The sequence below is a fragment of the Phyllobates terribilis genome, unplaced genomic scaffold (genome assembly GCF_046119375.1).
Source record: "Phyllobates terribilis strain yellow unplaced genomic scaffold, ASM4611937v1 Scaffold_8__6_contigs__length_399053987, whole genome shotgun sequence".
Lineage (NCBI taxonomy): Eukaryota > Metazoa > Chordata > Amphibia > Anura > Dendrobatidae > Phyllobates > Phyllobates terribilis.
The window spans coordinates 387,114,660-387,137,785 of NW_027362768.1; the positions used below are offsets into that span (position 1 = coordinate 387,114,660).

The following is a 23,126-nucleotide window of genomic DNA, read 5'->3' on the forward strand; positions in this document are numbered from 1 at the left end:
CATGTCATAGGACGAGGGGCGCAGGCCTGGAGGTGGACGGAGGAAGCCCAGATGTCTGGTGACCAGGGAACCTACCCGTGACGGCTCCAGGTGAGTTATGGCAGAGTTGTGGCAGTTGTAGCTGGCTTCTTCCTGCCCGCTGAACACATTGTACAGCTTGAGTTGCCCTGTGCAGGTGCCCAACATCAGGAAACGTTCTCGAGCTGAAAAGGCACAACAGGTGAAGCCGCTTTCATCCTCGTTGGCTTCTCTGAACACAGAGATTGGACGGAACCTGGAAGAAGCGAGGACAGAAGTGATGAGTACAGAACGGATCAGCCCCACATGGGTCCCGTTCCCATGCGATCATCACCTGCTGAATATCAGGTGTCGGTCAAAGCAGCCTCCATCCACACCCCCATATTTCGGGAAGGCGGCGCGGCGAGTCAGGCGTGACGTGCAATTGGTTGGTGCTTGTCTGCGCTGCTTGGGCTCTGGACATTGGTGAGGGGTAAAAAGGGAAAAGGGAGGGCAAATGGCAACTGGGTTCTTACAACGAGCGTGCTGCTCCCGTAGATACTCGGTCATGATACTGTCCAGGGTGGGTGGGGAGGGCACGTGCCGCTCCAGCTGCTTTCTGATGGCAGGGCTCTGGCTGTACGCCCCGTGGTCGGACTTCTGTCTCAGGACACGGGATCGCTTTCCATTACAGGGCGACTGACGTTCTCGTACAAAACTGATACGACCGATTACAGGGGAACCTGTAGAGGCCGGGGCAGGCGATGACAACTGGGGGGGTAGCTGGGTGCGAGATGGCGGGTGAGGGCACAGAGAGCTGGTAGACAAGCGGGCAGGGAGTCGTGGGGTCCGCGGCAGGGAAACAGGTGAAGAAGAAGCTGGTGGCTGAGTGGTGGCAGCAGGCAGGAAGGACGAGGAGTGCGATGCCGCGGTCATAGGCAGGTCCGCCTCCCGAGTCAAAGCCGTCGATGTTTCCTGTAGACCCTTGGAAATGAGATGGTTGCGAATTAACACCAAGAGCTCCTTCTCCGGGAAGGAAATACGAGACTGCGCCACCACATCTGCTTTCTGCAGTCGCGCTAATGACACGTCACTGCCCATCAGTAGGGGCTTCCCCGAGACCCTCTCAATCAGCTCTGCTGCAAACTTGCAGAATCGGACATGCTCGCTGCGCTTATCCTGGAGGATCGGCTCCTTCATTAGTTGCTGGATTTGACCGCTGCTGAATAAGGGGAGTTTGCTGATGATCTGTCTCACCGAAGTGCTACGACCGAGGCCGACCAGCGCTTTGCAGGACAGAGCCCGGATCTGGTCGGCATCTGTTATGGGCATCTTCACCGACAACAGAGACAGAAGCACCTTGATGCCATTATTGGACTGGACGACATTCCACATCTTGGCCAGCGTCGGCTCCCCGCTCCCACCACGGCCGTGCGGCTGGAAACTTTGAGACATAGGTGTCCGTCTCCGGGGGGTCCCAGAGACATATTTTGCAATGCTGGAGATGCGGGTCTCTGGGGCACATACGCAATTGATGATGATCTGTAAAGCCGATTTCTGGATCTCTGCATCGTGGGTGAAAAACTCTCCCTCCGCAACGCCCAAGACGATGCTCATCCCTAAGGAAAACGAAAAGAGGTGAACCAACACCGCATCTCTAACACGGCCGACAAGAGGATCAGCCACAAGGACATCAGACGCCTCTTCTTACCTACAGTTGAGACCGTGGAGCCCGCCTCATCCAAAACGTCCACCGGCTCCGACAACTGCAGCTGGATTTTTGGCACCACTGTGAGGATCGCAAGGACATCCAGAGCGTAGCGGACCGTGTCATTTCTGTGGGGTCAATGAGATACAAGATGTGTCAGCGGCCAGGAGCTTTCCAGCCAAGGTGACGAATGAAGCTCACTAATAAGGTGTGAATGGGGCCACAGAGAAGAGAAGGTCACACATGGATGTACCGCTGCGCCCCGATGAACAATGTGGGGGCGCTACAGCTCCAGCGATGTCACAGCCTAAGAGAACCAGGAGCTTGGCACTCACCTGGCATAGTACGTCTTCCAGCTGCAGGCGATGGAGATGAGCTGAAGAAGCAGCTGCACGCAGGACAGCTTGAGGAAAACCTCGGCAGGTTCCCAGTACAGCTGAGAAGGGCCGAACGCTATCAGGTACTCCATCATCTCCACGATCTGCTCTCGGGTGTATGTACAGGCCTAACAAAAAGCAGAGCGAAGCTTCAGGGAGCAGCGACTACGACAACAGCAGTAAACTGCAGACAACGCTGCAAAATCCAGGACAAACCATCTACAGATATTACAGGAGAAAGGCTGAAACCGGTCAGGACACGAGCTGCCCACCTTGTACGGAGGAGGAGGATGGATGGGCAGACCACCCTCTGTGCGCTGCAGGGACTGCTTCACTTGCTCCACCTTGATGGCGAGATGAGCTTCAAAGTATCGGCGTAACGCCATGCACGTATGTTTTCCTGTTTGCCGACTTGCAAAAATCTCATCGTCACTGAGTAGAGCTCCCTGGTCTTCTAGGTTCAGGATCTCCAGAGTACTGATCTGAGCAAGCAAAGCAGGCGACACGTGATGGGGGATCCTGCGTCGTCACAAGTCTGCTCTCAAACTACCCACCTCACGTACAGCACTGAGACCCCCCCCACCCACCTCACGTACAGCACTGAGACCCCTCACCCACCTCACGTACAGCACTATGACCCCCCACCTCCTCATATTGCACTGTGACATCCCACCCAGACGTACAGCACTGTGACCCCCCTGCCCATCTGACGTACAGCACTGTGACCCCTCCACCCACCTCACGTACAGCACTTTGATTCCCCACCTCCTCATATTGCAATGTGACCCCCCCACCCTACCTCACATACAACATTGTGACCCCCCCCCCAACCTACCTCACGTACAGACCTGCGACCCCCCCACCCTCCTCAGGTACAGACCTGCGACCCCCACCCTCCTCAGGTACAGACCTGCGACCCCCACCCTCCTCAGGTACAGACCTGCGACCCCCACCCTCCTCAGGTACAGACCTGCGACCCCCACCCTCCTCAGGTACAGACCTGCGACCCCCCACCCACCTCACGTATAGTACTGAGACCCCCCCCCACCTCACGTATAGCACCGAGACCCCTCCACCCACCTTACATATTGAACTGTGATCCCCCCACCCACCTCATGTACAGCACTGTGATCCACCCACACATATTGCACTATGACCCCTTCACATATCACAATGTATCCCCAACCTTCTCACTATCCAGGTAGGGCCATATATTTCAGTGGCCATGCAGTTCCTGGTGTCTCCAGTGGGTGTCCCTCTACCATGGTAGGAAGTGGCCGCTGTGTGGAGGGACTAGTGCAGCCACCGGCCTCAGAGCAGATCCAGCAGAAACCCCCCACAATACACACATGGCCCCATCACAGATACATGACATGACCCCCCCGGTCTCTCTTACAAGATTAACCAGCCGGCGCAGCCCATCCTGGTTGTCGAACAGCTCCAGAACAGCTCGGAAGGAGAAGCAGATGGAGAAAAACATGGTGGCGTGGCAGCAGCCCGAAGCATGGGAGCACTCCATGAGCCACAGCGTGTAGCTGACCACGTCCGCCAGCACCTTGTGAGGATGCATGCAGACCTAGGAGAGGGGAGGACAGAAGAGATGCTAAGAACCCACTATGCACCCATCCTGACATGGAATTCATAAGTTCACAGCCTCATCAGGTCCGAGAGAACCCTGTGCACTTTGTATTTTGCCATCTGGTGACAGAACCTCTTTTACACACTCAATATTCAGTAAAAGACCACTGCTTGCTTTCAGAGAATGAAATGGTCAAGTCCAGCCGACACCGGAGTGTAGCAGGTTACAGCGACTTACAGCGGCATCCTGCGTCTCCAATCACAGACTCACCCGTTCCATAGCATCCTGGTTGTAGGACAAGTAGTACAGACACATGGACACGCCGGTCGCTGCCATGGAAGGACGGGGGATCTCCAGCAGTTTCTGCACACCACCGTGAGAAACAAACTCTGCAGCAAACTTGTTGTGGAGAAGAAGAGAAGCCAAATGCTGGCGGACAAAGGGAAAGAGGAGAAAGAGCTGAAAACACTGGTGGACAAGAAGCATCGTCTGCTGCTGACCCACATTCACACCAGATGGGAAACAGCTGCACGTCGCAGGGTCACAACGGGTGAAAACGAAGGCAGAAGATGGGAAACGCCGTCATCTCAGGCGGGTAATCGCACCCCGCTCTGGATGCTTCTTACCGTAGAATTGAATGAATGAATGAGAATAGCAAAAGTGCAAATAACATCAGAGAGGAGACTGCTTCTATCACTGAGATAATGGAGGGAATCAGCATAATTTACCTTCAAAGCCTCAAATGTGAGGAGGACGTCATTCGTCCGCTTCAGATCGATGTAATACATCATGAGCTCCCGGGATCCCATCTGCATGAAGATTGGGAGCAACTAAGGGAGAAAGAAAGCGGGCGACAATGATAACGCAATCAGAGAGGAGAAGCGATGAGCTGCCCGACAATCACCCGATCACACAAGCTATAACCCTGGCGTGTGAGCCTTCCTCCCCCTCACGTCTCATCACTCTCAGCTCCTCACCTCCTGGTATTCTCCGAGGGGGGTGAGGTACTGTAGGATCAGCCGCTGTTCGATGGCCGGGGTCAGGGGGGACAAGCTGTAGTTGGTGCCAATAACCCAGACTGACATCTCGGACCAGCTGCTGTTGGATAGTTCGCTTGGCGCTCGATCAGACTCAAAGCTCAGTTTCTGTTTCACTTTGCGGTGAGAATCGGTGTCGGGTTTTGGTCTCCGCGGCGGTCCAGTGCCATCAGAATTAACCATGACCCCAATACCTGGAGACGTCGTCTCTGCCTGGAAAGAGAGGTCAAGATTGTCCGGCTTTGCTCTTGTATCATGTGAATTCTCTCCGTAGTCCATGTCCACGGCCTCTTCATCCAGCGGGAGGAGCGGCTCACCAAGGGGCTTACGCGGACTGGGACGTTTGCTTTCCTGCTTGTTAGATGTTTCCCGGGTCTGAAGTTCACGAAGTCTGCGCAAAACAAGCGCAACCTAAGGAAAAGGAGAAGTCGTCGAGAAGAGAGTCAGATGAAATATTACACTGACAATTACAGCAATACCTTAAAGGGTTAATCCCAAAATATTACGTCATCCCCTATCTGTGAAAAAAGGGATAGCTTCGTGATCGCTGGGCGTGATCGCGGGGCTCCGCAGCCCCGTCTGGAATGAAACGGAGATGCAAATGCTCGGCCTCCGCTCCATTCACCGCCTATGTTATAAGAGGACAGAGACCCGCTAACTTCAGACGGTCCCATAAAGAACAGCGGGAAGGTCCGAGAACCTCCGCTCCATTCACCGCCTATGTTATAGGGAGCAGAGGACAGAGACCCGCTAACTTCAGACGGTCCCATAAAGAACAGCGGGAAGGTCCGAGAACCTCCGCTCCATTCACCGCCTATGTTATAGGGAGCAGAGGACAGAGACCCGCTAACTTCAGACGGTCCCATAAAGAACAGCGGGAAGGTCCGAGAACCTCCGCTCCATTCACCGCCTATGTTATAGGGAGCAGAGGACAGAGACCCGCTAACTTCAGACGGTCCCATAAAGAACAGCGGGAAGGTCCGAGAACCTCCGCTCCATTCACCGCCTATGTTATAGGGAGCAGAGGACAGCGACCTGCTAACTTCAGAGAGTCCCATAAAGAACAGCAGGAAGGTCCGAGAACCTCCGCTCCATTCACCGCTTATGTTATAGGGAGCAGAGGACAGAGACCCACTAACTTCAGACGGTCCCATAAAGAACAGCAGGAAGGTCCGAGAACCTCCGCTCCATTCACCGCCTATGTTATAAGGAGAAGAGGACAGAGACCCACTAACTTCAGACGGTCCCATAAAGAACAGCGGGAAGGTCCGAGAACCTCCGCTCCATTCACCGCCTATGTTATAGGGAGAAGAGGACAGAGACCCACTAACTTCAGACGGTCCCATAAAGAACAGCAGGAAGGTCCGAGAACCTCCGCTCCATTCACCGCCTATGTTATAGGGAGCAGAGGACAGAGACGCGCTAACTTCAGAGAGTCCCATAAAGAACAGCAGGAAGGTCCAAGAACCTCCGCTCCATTCACCGCTTATGTTATAGGGAGCAGAGGACAGAGACCCGCTAACTTCAGACGGTCCCATAAAGAACAGCAGGAAGGTCCGAGAACCTCCGCTCCATTCACCGCCTATGTTATAAGGAGAAGAGGACAGAGACCCACTAACTTCAGACGGTCCGATAAAGAACAGCAGGAAGGTCCGAGAACAGCAGGAAGGTCCGAGAACCTCCGCTCCATTCACCGCTTATGTTATAGGGAGCAGAGGACAGAGACCCGCTAACTTCAGAGAGTCCCATAAAGAACAGCAGGAAGGTCCGAGAACCTCCGCTCCATTCACCGCCTATGTTATAGGGAGCAGAGGACAGAGACCCGCTAACTTCAGACGATCCCATAAAGAACAGCGGGAAGGTCCGAGAACCTCCGCTCCGTTCACCGCCTATGTTATAGGGAGCAGAGGACAGAGACCCGCTAACTTCAGAGAGTCCCATAAAGAACAGCAGGAAGGTCCGAGAACCTCCGCTCCATTCACCGCCTATGTTATAGGGAGCAGAGGACAGAGACCCGCTAACTTCAGAGAGTCCCATAAAGAACAGCGGGAAGGTCCGAGAACCTCCGCTCCATTCACCGCCTATGTTATAGGGAGCAGAGGACAGAGACCCGCTAACTTCAGAGAGTCCCATAAAGACCAGCAGGAAGGTCCGAGAACCTCCGCTCCATTCACCGCTTATGTTATAGGAAGCAGAGGACAGAGACCCGCTAACTTCAGACGGTCCCATAAAGAACAGCAGGAAGGTCCGAGAACCTCCGCTCCATTCACCGCCTATGTTATAAGGAGAAGAGGACAGAGACCCACTAACTTCAGACGGTCCCATAAAGAACAGCAGGAAGGTCCGAGAACCTCCGCTCCATTCACCGCTTATGTTATAAGGAGAAGAGGACAGAGACCCGCTAACTTCAGACGGTCCCATAAAGAACAGCAGGAAGGTCCGAGAACCTCCGCTTCATTCACCGCCTATGTCATAAGGAGAAGAGGACAGAGACCCGCTAACTTCAGACGATCCCATAAAGAACAGCGGGAAGGTCCGAGAACCTCCGCTCCATTCACCGCCTATGTTATAAGGAGAAGAGGACAGAGACCCACTAACTTCAGACGGTCCCATAAAGAACAGCGGGAAGGTCCAAGAACCTCCGCTCAATTCACCGCCTATGTTATAGGGAGAAGAGGACAGAGACCCGCTAACTTCAGACGGTCCCATAAAGAACAGCAGGAAGGTCCGAGAACCTCCGCTCCATTCACCGCCTATGTTATAAGGAGAAGAGGACAGAGACCCGCTAACTTCAGACGGTCCCATAAAGAACAGCAGGAAGGTCCAAGAACCTCCGCTCCATTCACCGCCTATGTTATAAGGAGAAGAGGACAGAGACCCGCTAACTTCAGACGATCCCATAAAGAACAGCGGGAAGGTCCGAGAACCTCCGCTCCATTCACCGCCTATGTTATAGGGAGCAGAGGACAGCGGCCCGCTAACTTCAGAGAGTCCCATAAAGAACAGCAGGAAGGTCCGAGAACCTCCGCTCCATTCACCGCCTATGTTATAAGGAGAAGAGGACAGAGACCCGCTAACTTCAGACGGTCCCATAAAGAACAGCGGGAAGGTCCTAGAACCTCCGCTCCATTCACCGCCTATGTTATAAGGAGAAGAGGACAGAGACCCGCTAACTTCAGAGAGTCCCATAAAGAACAGCAGGAAGGTCCGAGAACCTCCGCTCCATTCACCGCCTATGTTATAAGGAGAAGAGGACAGAGACCCACTAACTTCAGACGGTCCCATAAAGAACAGCGGGAAGGTCCAAGAACCTCCGCTCCATTCACCGCCTATGTTATAAGGAGAAGAGGACAGAGACCCGCTAAATTCAGACGGTCCTATAAAGAACAGCAGGAAGGTCCGAGAACCTCCGCTCCATTCACCGCCTATGTTATAAGGAGAAGAGGACAGAGACCCGCTAAATTCAGACGGTCCTATAAAGAACAGCAGGAAGGTCCGAGAACCTCCGCTCCATTCACCGCCTATGTTATAGGGAGCAGAGGACAGAGACCCGCTAACTTCAGAGAGTCCCATAAAGAACAGCAGGAAGGTCCGAGAACCTCCGCTCCATTCACCGCCTATGTTATAAGGAGAAGAGGACAGAGACCCACTAACTTCAGACGGTCCCATAAAGAACAGCGGGAAGGTCCAAGAACCTCCGCTCCATTCACCGCCTATGTTATAAGGAGAAGAGGACAGAGACCCGCTAACTTCAGACGGTCCCATAAAGAACAGCAGGAAGGTCCAAGAACCTCCGCTCCATTCACCGCCTATGTTATAAGGAGAAGAGGACAGAGACCCGCTAACTTCAGACGATCCCATAAAGAACAGCGGGAAGGTCCGAGAACCTCCGCTCCATTCACCGCCTATGTTATAGGGAGCAGAGGACAGCGGCCCGCTAACTTCAGAGAGTCCCATAAAGAACAGCAGGAAGGTCCGAGAACCTCCGCTCCATTCACCGCCTATGTTATAAGGAGAAGAGGACAGAGACCCGCTAACTTCAGACGGTCCCATAAAGAACAGCGGGAAGGTCCTAGAACCTCCGCTCCATTCACCGCCTATGTTATAAGGAGAAGAGGACAGAGACCCGCTAAATTCAGACGGTCCTATAAAGAACAGCAGGAAGGTCCGAGAACCTCCGCTCCATTCACCGCCTATGTTATAAGGAGAAGAGGACAGAGACCCGCTAAATTCAGACGGTCCTATAAAGAACAGCAGGAAGGTCCGAGAACCTCCGCTCCATTCACCGCCTATGTTATAGGGAGCAGAGGACAGAGACCCGCTAACTTCAGAGAGTCCCATAAAGAACAGCAGGAAGGTCCGAGAACCTCCGCTCCATTCACCGCCTATGTTATAGGGAGAAGAGGACAGAGACCCGCTAACTTCAGACGGTCCTATAAAGAACAGCAGGAAGGTCCGAGAACCTCCGCTCCATTCACCGCCTATGTTATAGGGAGCAGAGGACAGAGACCCGCTAACTTCAGAGAGTCCCATAAAGAACAGCAGGAAGGTCCGAGAACCTCCGCTCCATTCACCGCCTATGTTATAGGGAGCAGAGGACAGAGACCCGCTAACTTCAGACGGTCCCATAAAGAACAGCAGGAAGGTCCGAGAACCTCCGCTCCATTCACCGCCTATGTTATAGGGAGAAGAGGACAGAGACCCGCTAACTTCAGAGAGTCCCATAAAGAACAGCGGGAAGGTCCGAGAACCTCCGCTCCGTTCACCGCCTATGTTATAGGGAGCAGAGGACAGAGACCCGCTAACTTCAGACGGTCCCATAAAGAACAGCAGGAAGGTCCGAGAACCTCCGCTCCATTCACTGCCTATGTTATGAGAAGAGGACAGAGACCCACTAACTTCAGACGGTCCCATAAAGAACAGCAGGAAGGTCCGAGAACCTCCGCTCCATTCACCGCTTATGTTATAGGGAGCAGAGGACAGAGACCCGCTAACTTCAGACGGTCCCATAAAGAACAGCGGGAAGGTCCGAGAACCTCCGCTCCATTCACTGCCTATGTTTATAGGGATAGGGCATCAATGTAAAAGTAGTGGACAACTTCCTTAAGTTAGCTCTTCCTATTACAGACAATGGAAGTTTGCACCAAGCCTTAGCTTTTTGTTGGAATCTGGATAACAATGGGGAGATATTTAACGCTTCGTAGTCTGATGCTCTTTCACTAAATTTAAATGCCCAAATACTTAAATAACGTTACTGGCAGGAAAGAGATTTATCCAGCACAAAATCCAGGGAATTAATTAAAAACTTGAAATTTATTTAAAACATGATTAAAAAGAGTTAAAAAAAAAGCTCTAAACAGCATGTAATAACATTACTGCTTTTAGTTGGCCTGAGAATTTTTCGGATGTATGTATTTTCAGGCCTGAGCGAGTTCCACAATGATCTATTATAGAAATTGCCTCGTTCAGTGAATTAGGCCAATCATTTAGAAAAAGTAGCATATCATCGGCATAAAGAGCGACTTTCTCAACCAGAGATCCGTATCTGAACCCCTTTACTATTGATGATATTCTCAATGCTGCTGCTATTGAGAATAGGAGTGCAGACAAGGGGCACCCCTGCCTCGTTCCTCTATATAAGGAGAAGCCCCCCGAGATCAACCCATTGGCTTTAACTTTAGCTTGCGGAGCAGAGTATAGGACACTTGACCCATGCAATGAATCTCTCACCAAAGCCCTTTTTTTTGGACATCGCCTCCCTTAGGTGCCCCCATTCTACACCATCTGCGTCCAGTGACACCGCGGCTTTACAGCGACTGTCTTCTGTGGGTATTTGCATATTTAAAATATAATCGTCTAATGTGAACTGCTGTCTATTTGCTTGGGATGAAATCAGTTTGATCTGGATGTATAATGCATGTAATAACTTGGTATAGCTAATATTTTAAGATCTGTATTCAGCAATGAAATTGGGGGGGGGATATGATTCAGGAAGCTGGGGGGTCTTAATCTGGCAATGGTGGCTTCATTCACAGAAGGCGGGAGCCTACCATCTTCCAACCGATAGAAACGGAGGTATCAATACATCACTAAACTGTGGAAATAATCCTGCCGGCAGCCCCTCTGCCCCTGTGAGCTCATTTATATTAAGGGGGGGCATGTCGTAAATTAGAACCTTCTGATGATAATTTAGGCAGATTAAGAGGGATTAGAAAGGTGTGTAACTCTTCCGCAAGAGGAGATACTCGGGATTTGTATTAATGATGTGAAAAATTCTTGAAGAACCTTCAGCATATCTGGAGGAGTCTGTATCAGAATCCCATCTCTTCCCTTCATGGCTCTTGCTATAGTTGCTAATAACATGCCCAGCTTTTTCTACAAATCAAAATATTTTTGTTTTTTGGGAAGAATTGCTTATTGTTTGCTTTGGATAACATAGACTGGGAAAAAAAAAATTGGAATTTTAATTTTTTTTCTTAATACAGGGATCAGGTTAATTATTTTTGTATTTTGATAGATCAAACTTTTTTTTTGGACACAGTGATACCAAATGTGTGTACTTTTTTTATTATTTTTAATTGGGGGGAAGGGGGGCAATTCAAACTTGTTTTTTTTAATATTTATTTTTCTTTTTTTTTTTTTTCCTTTCTAATGTATTCGTTAGTCCACTTAGGGGACTTGAACTCGTGACGTCTGATCGCTTGTGCTACACACCGCGTTCCACATTATTAAGCAGATGCCCTATTCCTCTGATTTTCCTGGACACAGATGAGCCGTACAACGTCCAATCATCGAATGTTAGAGGATAAAATCATATTTATTGGACACGTCTCCCAATGAGAACAGGATATTTTTAAAAACTATGAAAACTTCAGGAAGCAGAAAATTCTTCTGCAGAACAAGAGTGCAGACATTTTCCAGGTTGTAAAGATCTGAGATCGGTGATTTGTGGGATCTGCAGCATTAAGACGTCACATTCACCGACATCAGAAGCTTTTCCATCAGAAGCCTCCTGACAGGCCGCCGCCGTCCATCTAACATCGGAGCTCGGGGATTGATTGTGGGAGTTTTTGGAGAGTTTCTGGTTGAATGTCTTTGCCGGATGTCAGAATCTCCCTCAGAGCTGCTGATCTGATGTGATCGGCCCCCCACCCTCATAGATCTAATGCTGAGGACACTCCAAAGGTTCTCAGTAGGGCTGAGGTCAGGGGAGGGTGGTGGCCGCACCATGAGTTTCTCTCCTCTATGCCCATAGCAGCCAATGACTCGGAGGTTTCTTTGCAGCATGAGATGGGACATTGTCAGCGTGAAGATGATTTTGCTATGGATTGCACAGTTCTTTTTGTACCAAGGAAGAAAGTGGTCTGAATTAACAAAAAACACACCTGCAAAGGCTTCCTAAGCGTTTAAAAAGGTCCCTTAGTCTGTTTCAGTAGGCTCCACAATCATGGGGAAGACTGCTGACGTGACAGATGTCCAGAAGGCAGTCACTGACACACTCCACAAGGTCCCAGAGTCTGGAGGAAGAGTGGAGAGGCCACAATCCAAGCTGCTGGAGGTCTAGTGTGAAGTCTCCACAATCAGTGATGGTTTGGGGGGCCATGTCATCTGCTGGTGGAGGTCCACTGGGTTTTATCAATACCAAAGTCAGCACCGCCGTCTACCAGGACATTTTACAGCTCTTCATGCTTCCCTCTGCCGACAAGCTTTCTGGAGATCCTTTTTCTTTTCCATGTTGCTGGAAACCTGTGACTGCTTAATAATGTGGAGTTTTCCTTTAATTGGGCACAAGGCAACTAATCATCCATCACAAGGGTCTGAGATTTCAGCGATTCGAAGACCCCAAGACACAAAACGTCCATGAGTTTATGGGAAAAACACAAAATTACATCTTGTCCAATCTGCAGAATAATAATTTGGAGCGCGGTGTATACAGAGGTACCACAGCATTGCTGCAAATAGTAAAATCAGAGTTTCCTGTGAAGCCCGGCCACAGGCTCAGTTTCAAGGTAACTCTGTGAAGACGGAGGTCTTTAACAGGCCCCCTGCCCCATCTATCATAGCAGCCCATCAGCAACCCGCGATCCTGGCACGGGCGCCTGGAACGACGCTCCCCCATACTGGCGCGCAAGAGTTTGACAGCGGCATTTAACAGGGTGACAGCCAATATCTGCCGGGTACAGGTTACACCCGCTCATATATGATCATATATGACTTTGCGATCATTTTTTATTACTCTTTGGGAGGCAAAAACAAAAGAAAATTGAAAAAAAAAAAAGGCAATTCTAAAACCCTCCCCCCCGATTATCCTTCTTTTACAGGTCGATACTAATTTAGTATAATTGTATCTATTTTTCATTTCTTGCTTTTAATTTTGCAGAATAAAAACACGAAGAGATAGTTTTTCGTGAACATAAAATGACACAAATGTTCAATATTTAAATTTCTGGACAGGAATTTATACTGCTGCAAGTTTTGGGTCCAGTACGACTTGTTGATCACTTTATATTTCATTTTTCTTGATGACCAAAAACAGCAATTCTGGCAGAACTTTTCACAATTTTACAGCATTCACCGTGCAGGATAAATATTCATTTCGTTTTGGGTTGTAGAGAAAGCATTATTCATCATTAGTAAAACCTGGGGACTTAACATCAAGAGTCTGCTGACTTAGATAATACGCTGCACTACATACATAGAGCCCCGTACCTTACCCCGACACTGTCAGACTGACAGGGGGCTGATCAGACCCCTATAATATACGACAGATACAGCAGCCCCCAAATGCCACAGCGGCCCATAAGCACCCCATAATGTTACTGTGCAGTATAGGGCCCCGGGGGAAATACAGGAGAACGCCCCCTCTGGTAAACAGCTCACATGACAATGTCCCGACTGGAAGGGGTTAACCGGCAGGTATCAGAGCTCCAGTCACAGTACAAGAAACAGGAGCACAGCGGAGTACAACACCCAGCAGACACCACGGAAGAATGGGCATAGTAATGTATGTACACAGTGACTGCACCAGCAGAATAGTGAGTGCAGCTCTGGAGTATAATACAGGAGGTAACTCAGGATCAGTAATGTAATGTATGTACACAGTGACTGCACCAGCAGAATAGTGAGTGCAGCTCTGGAGGATAATACAGGAGGTAACTCCGGATCAGTAATGTAATGTATGTACACAGAGACTGCACCAGCAGAATAGTGAGTGCAGCTCTGGAGTATAATACAGGAGGTAACTCAGGATCAGTAATGTAATGTATGTACACAGTGACTGCTCCAGCAGAATAGTGAGTGCAGCTCTGGAGTGTAATACAGGATGTAACTCAGGATCAGTAATGTAATGTATGTACACAGTGACTGCACCAGCAGAATAGTGAGTGCAGCTCTGGAGTATAATACAGGATGTAACTCAGGATCAGTAATGTAATGTATGTACACAGTGACTGCACCAGCAGAATAGTGAGTGCAGCTCTGGAGTATAATACAGGAGGTAACTCAGGATCAGTAATGTAATGTATGTACACAGTGACTGTACCAGCAGAATAGTGAGTGCAGCTCTGGAGTATAATACAGGAGGTAACTCAGGATCAGTAATGTAATGTATGTACACAGTGACTGCTCCAGCAGAATAGTGAGTGCAGCTCTGGAGTGTAATACAGGATGTAACTCAGGATCAGTAATGTAATGTATGTACACAGTGACTGCACCAGCAGAATAGTGAGTGCAGCTCTGGAGTATAATACAGGATGTAACTCAGGATCAGTAATGTAATGTATGTACACAGTGACTGCACCAGCAGAATAGTGAGTGCAGCTCTGGAGTGTAATACAGGATGTAACTCAGGATCAGTAATGTAATGTATGTACACAGTGACTGCACCAGCAGAATAGTGAGTGCAGCTCTGGAGTGTAATACAGGATGTAACTCAGGATCAGTAATGTAATGTATGTACACAGTGACTGCACCAGCAGAATAGTGAGTGCAGCTCTGGAGTGTAATACAGGATGTAACTCAGGATCAGTAATGTAATGTATGTACACAGTGACTGCACCAGCAGAATAGTGAGTGCAGCTCTGGAGGATAATACAGGATGTAACTCAGGATCAGTAATGTAATGTATGTACACAGTGACTGCACCAGCAGAATAGTGAGTGCAGCTCTGGAGGATAATACAGGATGTAACTCAGGATCAGTAATGTAATGTATGTACACAGTGACTGCACCAGCAGAATAGTGAGTGCAGCTCTGGAGTATAATACAGGATGTAACTCAGGATCAGTAATGTAATGTATGTACACAGTGACTGCAGCAGCAGAATAGTGAGTGCAGCTCTGGAGTATAATACAGGATGTAACCCAGGATCAGTAATGTAATGTATGTACACAGTGACTGCACCAGCAGAATAGTGAGTGCAGCTCTGGAGTATAATACAGGAGGTAACTCAGGATCAGTAATGTAATGTATGTACACAGTGACTGCACCAGCAGAATAGTGAGTGCAGCTCTGGAGTATAATACAGGAGGTAACTCAGGATCAGTAATGTAATGTATGTACACAGTGACTGCACCAGCAGAATAGTGAGTGCAGCTCTGGAGTATAATACAGGAGGTTACTCAGGATCAGTAATGTAATGTATGTACACAGTGACTGCACCAGCAGAATAGTGAGTGCAGCTCTGGAGGATAATACAGGAGGTAACTCAGGATCAGTAATGTAATGTATGTACACAGTGACTGCACCAGCAGAATAGTGAGTGCAGCTCTGGAGGATAATACAGGATGTAACTCAGGATCAGTAATGTAATGTATGTACACAGTGACTGCACCAGAAGAATAGTGAGTGCAGCTCTGGAGGATAATACAGGATGTAACTCAGGATCAGTAATGTAATGTATGTACACAGTGACTGCACCAGCAGAATAGTGAGTGCAGATCTGGAGGATAATACAGGAGGTAACTCAGGATCAGTAATGTAATGTCTGTACACAGTGACTGCACCAGCAGAATAGTGAGTGCAGCTCTGCGGTATAATACAGGATGTAACTCAGGATCAGTAATGTATGTACACAGTGACTACACCAGCAGAATAGTGAGTGCAGCTCTGGAGGATAATACAGGAGGTAACTCAGGATCAGTAATGTAATGTATGTACACAGTGACTGCACCAGCAGAATAGTGAGTGCAGCTCTGGAGGATAATACAGGAGGTAACTCAGGATCAGTAATGTAATGTATGTCCACAGTGACTGCAACAGCAGAATAGTGAGTGCAGCTCTGGAGTATAATACAGGATGTAACTCAGGATCAGTAATGTAATGTATGTACACAGTGACTGCAGCAGCAGAATAGTGAGTGCAGCTCTGGAGTATAATACAGGATGTAACTCAGGATCAGTAATGTAATGTATGTACATAGTGACTGTACCAGCAGAATAGTGAGTGCAGCTCTGGAGTATAATACAGGAGGTAACTCAGGATCAGTAATGTAATGTATGTACATAGGGACTGCACCAGCAGAATAGTGAGTGCAGCTCTAGGATAATACAGGAGGTAACTCAGGATCAGTAATGTAATGTATGTACACAGTGACTGCACCAGCAGAATAGTGAGTGCAGCTCTGGAGTATAATACAGGATGTAACTCAGGATCAGTAATGTAATGTATGTACACAGTGACTGCACCAGCAGAATAGTGAGTGCAGCTCTGGAGTATAATACAGGATGTAACTCAGGATCAGTAATGTAATGTATGTACACAGTGACTGCACCAGCAGAATAGTGAGTGCAGCTCTGGAGTATAATACAGGATGTAACTCAGGATCAGTAATGTAATGTCTGTACACAGTGACTGCACCAGCAGAATAGTGAGTGCAGCTCTGGAGTATAATACAGGATGTAACTCAGGATCAGTAATGTAATGTATGTACACAGTGACTGCACCAGCAGAACAGTGAGTGAGTGCAGCTCTGGAGTATAATACAGGCTGTAACTCAGGATCAGTAATGTAATGTATGTACACAGTGACTGCACCAGCAGAATAGTGAATGCAGCTCTGGAGGATAATACAGGAGGTAACTCTGGATCACTAATGTAATGTATGTACACAGTGACTGCACCAGCAGAAGAGTGAGTGCAGCTCTGGAGTATAATACAGGATGTAACTCAGGATCAGTAATATAATGTATGTACACAGTGACTGCACCAGCAGAACAGTGAGTGAGTGCAGCTCTGGAGTATAATACAGGATGTAACTCAGGATCAGTAATGTAATGTACGTACACAGTGACTGCACCAGCAGAATAGTGAGTGCAGCTCTGGAGTAGAATACAGGATGTAACTCAGGATCAGTAATGTAATGTATGTACACAGTGACTGCACCAGCAGAATAGTGAATGCAGCTCTGGAGGATAATACAGGAGGTAACTCTGGATCACTAATGTAATGTATGTACACAGTGACTGCACCAGCAGAATAGTGAGTGCAGCTCTGGAGTATAATACAGGAGGTAACTCAGGATCAGTAATGTAATGTATGTACACAGTGACTGCACCAGCAGAATAGTGAGTGCAGCTCTGGCGTATAATACAGGATGTAACTCAGGATCAGTAATGTAATGTATGTACACAGTGACTGCACCAGCAGAATAGTGAGTGCAGCTCTGGAGTATAATACAGGATGTAACTCAGGATCAGTAATGTAATGTATGTACACAGTGACTGCACCAGCAGAATAGGGAGTGCAGCTCTGGAGTATAATACAGGATGTAACTCCGGATCAGTAATGTAATGTATGTACACAGTGACTGCAGCAGCAGAATAGTGAGTGCAGCTCTGGAGTATAATACAGGATGTAACTCAGGATCAGTAATGTATGTACACAGTGACTGCATCAGCAGAATAGTGAGCGCAGCCCTGGAATATAATACAGGATGTAACTCAGGATCAGTAATGTAATGTATGTACACAGTGACTACACCAGCAGAATAGTGAGTGCAGCTCTGGAGGATAATACAGGAGGTAACTCAGGATCAGTAATGTAATGTATGTACACAGTGACTGCACCAGCAGAATAGTGAGTGCAGCTCTGGAGGATAATACAGGAGGTAACTCAGGATCAGTAATGTAATGTATGTCCACAGTGACTGCACCAGCAGAATAGTGAGTGCAGCTCTGGAGTATAATACAGGATGTAACTCAGGATCAGTAATGTAATGTATGTACACAGTGACTGCACCAGCAGAATAGTGAGTGCAGCTCTAGGATAATACAGGAGGTAACTCAGGATCAGTAATGTAATGTATGTACACAATGACTGCACCAGCAGAATAGTGAGAGCAGCTCTGGAGTATAATACAGGATGTAACTCAGGATCAGTAATGTAATGTATGTACACAGTGACTGCACCAGCAGAATAGTGAGTGCAGCTCTGGAGTATAATACAGGATGTAACTCAGGATCAGTAATGTAATGTCTGTACACAGTGACTGCACCAGCAGAATAGTGAGTGCAGCTCTGGAGTATAATACAGGATGTAACTCAGGATCAGTAATGTAATGTCTGTACACAGTGACTGCACCAGCAGAATAGTGAGTGCAGCTCTGGAGTATAATACAGGATGTAACTCAGGATCAGTAATGTAATGTATGTACACAGTGACTGCACCAGCAGAATAGTGACTGCAGCTCTGGGGTATAATACAGGAGGTAACTCAGGATCAGTAATGTAATATATGTACACAGTGACTGCACCAGCAGAAGAGTGAGTGCAGCTCTGGAGCATAATACAGGATGTAACTCAGGATCAGTAATGTAATGTATGTACACAGTGACTGCACCAGCAGAACAGTGAGTGAGTGCAGCTCTGGAGTATAATACAGGCTGTAACTCAGGATCAGTAATGTAATGTATGTACACAGTGACTGCACCAGCAGAATAGTGAATGCAGCTCTGGAGGATAATACAGGAGGTAACTCTGGATCACTAATGTAATGTATGTACACAGTGACTGCACCAGCAGAAGAGTGAGTGCAGCTCTGGAGTATAATACAGGATGTAACTCAGGATCAGTAATGTAATGTATGTACACAGTGACTGCACCAGCAGAACAGTGAGTGAGTGCAGCTCTGGAGTATAATACAGGATGTAACTCAGGATCAGTAATGTAATGTACGTACACAGTGACTGCACCAGCAGAATAGTGAGTGCAGCTCTGGAGTAGAATACAGGATGTAACTCAGGATCAGTAATGTAATGTATGTACACAGTGACTGCACCAGCAGAATAGTGAATGCAGCTCTGGAGGATAATACAGGAGGTAACTCTGGATCACTAATGTAATGTATGTACACAGTGACTGCACCAGCAGAATAGTGAGTGCAGCTCCGGGGTATAATACAGGATGTAACTCAGGATCAGTAATGTATGTACACAGTGACTGCACCAGCAGAATAGTGAGTGCAGCTCTGGAGTATAATACAGGATATAACTCAGGATCAGTAATGTAATGTATGTCTACAGTGACTGCACCAGCAGAATAGTGAGTGCAGCTCTGGAGTATAATACAGGATTTAACTCAGGGTCAGTAATGTAATGTATGTACACAGTGACTGCACCAGCAGAATAGTGAGAGCAGCTCTGGGGTATAACACAGGATTTAACTCAGGATCAGTAATGTAATGTATGTACACAGTGACTCCACCAGCAGAATAGTGAGTGCAGCTCTGGAGTATAATACAGGATGTAACTCAGTATCAGTAATGTAATGTATGTACACAGTGACTGCACCAGCAGAATAGTGAGTGCAGCTCTGGAGTATAATACAGGAGGTAACTCAGGATCAGTAATGTAATGTATGCACACAGTGACTGCACCAGCAGATTAGTGAGTGCAGCTCTGGAGTATAATACAGGAGGTAACTCAGGATCAGTAATGTACTGTATGTACACAGTGACTGCACCAGCAGAATAGTGAGTGCAGCTCTGGAGTATAATACCGGATGTAACTCAGGATCAGTAATGTAATGTATGTACACAGTGACTGCACCAGCAGAATAGTGAGTGCAGCTCTGGAGTATAATACCGGATGTAACTCAGGATCAGTAATGTACTGTATGTACACAGTGACTGCACCAGCACAATAGTGAGTGCAGCTCTGGAGTATAATACAGGATGTAACTCAGGATCAGTAATGTACTGTATGTACACAGTGACTGCACCAGCAGAATAGTGAGTGCAGCTCTGGAGTATAATACAGGATATAACTCAGGATCAGTAATGTACTGTATGTACACAGTGACTGCACCAGCAGAATAGTGAGTGCAGCTCTGGGGTATAATACAGGATGTAACTCAGGATCAGTAATGTAATGTATGTACACAGTGACTGCACCAGCAGAATAGTGAGTGCAGCTCTGGAGTATAATACAGGATGTAACTCAGGATCAGTAATGTAATGTATGTACACAGTGACTCCACCAGCAGAATAGTGAGTGCAGCTCTGGAGTATAATACAGGATTTTACTCAGGATCAGTAATGTAATGTATGTACACAGTGACTGCACCAGCAGAATAGTGAGTGCAGCTCTGAAGTATAATACAGGATGTAACTCAGGATCAGTAATGTAATGTATGTACACAGTGACTCCACCAGCAGAATAGTGAATGCAGCTCTGGAGGATAATACAGGAGGTAACTCTGGATCACTAATGTAATGTATGTACACAGTGACTGCACCAGCAGAATAGTGAGTGCAGCTCTGGAGTATAATACAGGAGGTAACTCAGGATCAGTAATGTAATGTATGTACACAGTGACTGCACCAGCAGAATAGTGAGTGCAGCTCTGGCGTATAATACAGGATGTAACTCAGGATCAGTAATGTAATGTATGTACACAGTGACTGCACCAGCAGAATAGTGAGTGCAGCTCTGGAGTATAATACAGGATGTAACTCAGGATCAGTAATGTAATGTATGTACACAGTGACTGCATCAGCAGAATAGTGAGTGCAGCTCTGGAGTATAATACAGGATGTAACTCAGGATCAGTAATGTAATGTATGTACACAGTGACTGCACCAGCAGAATAGTGAGTGCAGCTCTGGAGTATAATACAGGATGTAACTCAGGATCAGTAATGTATGTACACAGTGACTACACCAGCAGAATAGTGAGTGCAGCTCTGGAGGATAATACAGGAGGTAACTCAGGATCAGTAATGTAATGTATGTACACAGTGACTGCACCAGCAGAATAGTGAGTGCAGCTCTGGAGGATAATACAGGAGGCAACTCAGGATCAGTAATGTAATGTATGTCCACAGTGACTGCACCAGCAGAATAGTGAGTGCAGCTCTGGAGTATAATACAGGATGTAACTCAGGATCAGTAATGTAATGTATGTACATAGTGACTGTACCAGCAGAATAGTGAGTGCAGCTCTGGAGTATAATACAGGATGTAACTCAGGATCAGTAATGTAATGTATGTACACAGTGACTGCACCAGCAGAATAGTGACTGCAGCTCTGGGGTATAATACAGGAGGTAACTCAGGATCAGTAATGTAATATATGTACACAGTGACTGCACCAGCAGAAGAGTGAGTGCAGCTCTGGAGTATAATACAGGATGTAACTCAGGATCAGTAATGTAATGTATGTACACAGTGACTGCACCAGCAGAACAGTGAGTGAGTGCAGCTCTGGAGTATAATACAGGCTGTAACTTAGGATCAGTAATGTAATGTATGTACACAGTGACTGCACCAGCAGAATAGTGAATGCAGCTCTGGAGGATAATACAGGAGGTAACTCTGGATCACTAATGTAATGTATGTACACAGTGACTGCACCAGCAGAAGAGTGAGTGCAGCTCTGGAGTATAATACAGGATGTAACTCAGGATCAGTAATGTAATGTATGTACACAGTGACTGCACCAGCAGAAGAGTGAGTGCAGCTCTGGAGTATAATACAGGATGTAACTCAGGATCAGTAATGTAATGTACGTACACAGTGACTGCACCAGCAGAATAGTGAGTGCAGCTCTGGAGTAGAATACAGGATGTAACTCAGGATCAGTAATGTAATGTATGTACACAGTGACTGCACCAGCAGAATAGTGAATGCAGCTCTGGAGGATAATACAGGAGGTAACTCTGGATCACTAATGTAATGTATGTACACAGTGACTGCACCAGCAGAATAGTGAGTGCAGCTCCGGGGTATAATACAGGATGTAACTCAGGATCAGTAATGTATGTACACAGTGACTGCACCAGCAGAATAGTGAGTGCAGCTCTGGAGTATAATACAGGATATAACTCAGGATCAGTAATGTAATGTATGTCTACAGTGACTGCACCAGCAGAATAGTGAGTGCAGCTCTGGAGTATAATACAGGATTTAACTCAGGGTCAGTAATGTAATGTATGTACACAGTGACTGCACCAGCAGAATAGTGAGAGCAGCTCTGGGGTATAATACAGGATTTAACTCAGGATCAGTAATGTAATGTATGTACACAGTGACTGCACCAGCAGAATAGTGAGTGCAGCTCTGGAGTTTAATACAGGATGTAACTCAGGATCAGTAATGTATGTACACAGTGACTGCACCAGCAGAATAGTGAGTGCAGCTCTGGAGTATAATACAGGAGGTAACTCAGGATCAGTAATGTACTGTATGTACACAGTGACTGCACCAGCAGAATAGTGAGTGCAGCTCTGGAGTATAATACCGGATGTAACTCAGGATCAGTAATGTAATGTATGTACACAGTGATTGCACCAGCAGAATAGTGAGTGCAGCTCTGGAGTATAATACAGGAGGTAACTCAGGATCAGTAATGTAATGTATGCACACAGTGACTGCACCAGCAGATTAGTGAGTGCAGCTCTGGAGTATAATACAGGAGGTAACTCAGGATCAGTAATGTACTGTATGTACACAGTGACTGCACCAGCAGAATAGTGAGTGCAGCTCTGGAGTATAATACCGGATGTAACTCAGGATCAGTAATGTAATGTATGTACACAGTGACTGCACCAGCAGAATAGTGAGTGCAGCTCTGGAGTATAATACCGGATGTAACTCAGGATCAGTAATGTACTGTATGTACACAGTGACTGCACCAGCAGAATAGTGAGTGCAGCTCTGGAGTATAATACAGGATGTAACTCAGGATCAGTAATGTACTGTATGTACACAGTGACTGCACCAGCAGAATAGTGAGTGCAGCTCTGGGGTATAATACAGGATGTAACTCAGGATCAGTAATGTAATGTATGTACACAGTGACTGCACCAGCAGAATAGTGAGTGCAGCTCTGGAGTATAATACAGGATGTAACTCAGGATCAGTAATGTAATGTATGTACACAGTGACTCCACCAGCAGAATAGTGAGTGCAGCTCTGGAGTATAATACAGGATGT

The 23,126-nt window shown here is 47.4% G+C and overlaps 1 protein-coding gene across 1 annotated transcript in view; it reads right to left on the bottom strand.

Annotated features, from left to right (window-relative positions):
- The window catches only part of DCAF1 (DDB1 and CUL4 associated factor 1), a 49,343-nt gene that overhangs the window by 10,217 nt on the left and 16,000 nt on the right, over positions 1-23,126 (bottom strand). Inside the window, exons 7-15 of the mRNA XM_073645153.1 lie at positions 4,639-5,109; positions 4,390-4,491; positions 3,932-4,090; positions 3,479-3,658; positions 2,355-2,564; positions 2,041-2,210; positions 1,709-1,833; positions 353-1,616; positions 76-274 (exon numbers count right to left, since the gene is read on the bottom strand). Coding sequence (XP_073501254.1) covers positions 76-274; positions 353-1,616; positions 1,709-1,833; positions 2,041-2,210; positions 2,355-2,564; positions 3,479-3,658; positions 3,932-4,090; positions 4,390-4,491; positions 4,639-5,109 — 2,880 coding nt within the window. The remainder of the gene's footprint in view (positions 1-75; positions 275-352; positions 1,617-1,708; positions 1,834-2,040; positions 2,211-2,354; positions 2,565-3,478; positions 3,659-3,931; positions 4,091-4,389; positions 4,492-4,638; positions 5,110-23,126) is intronic.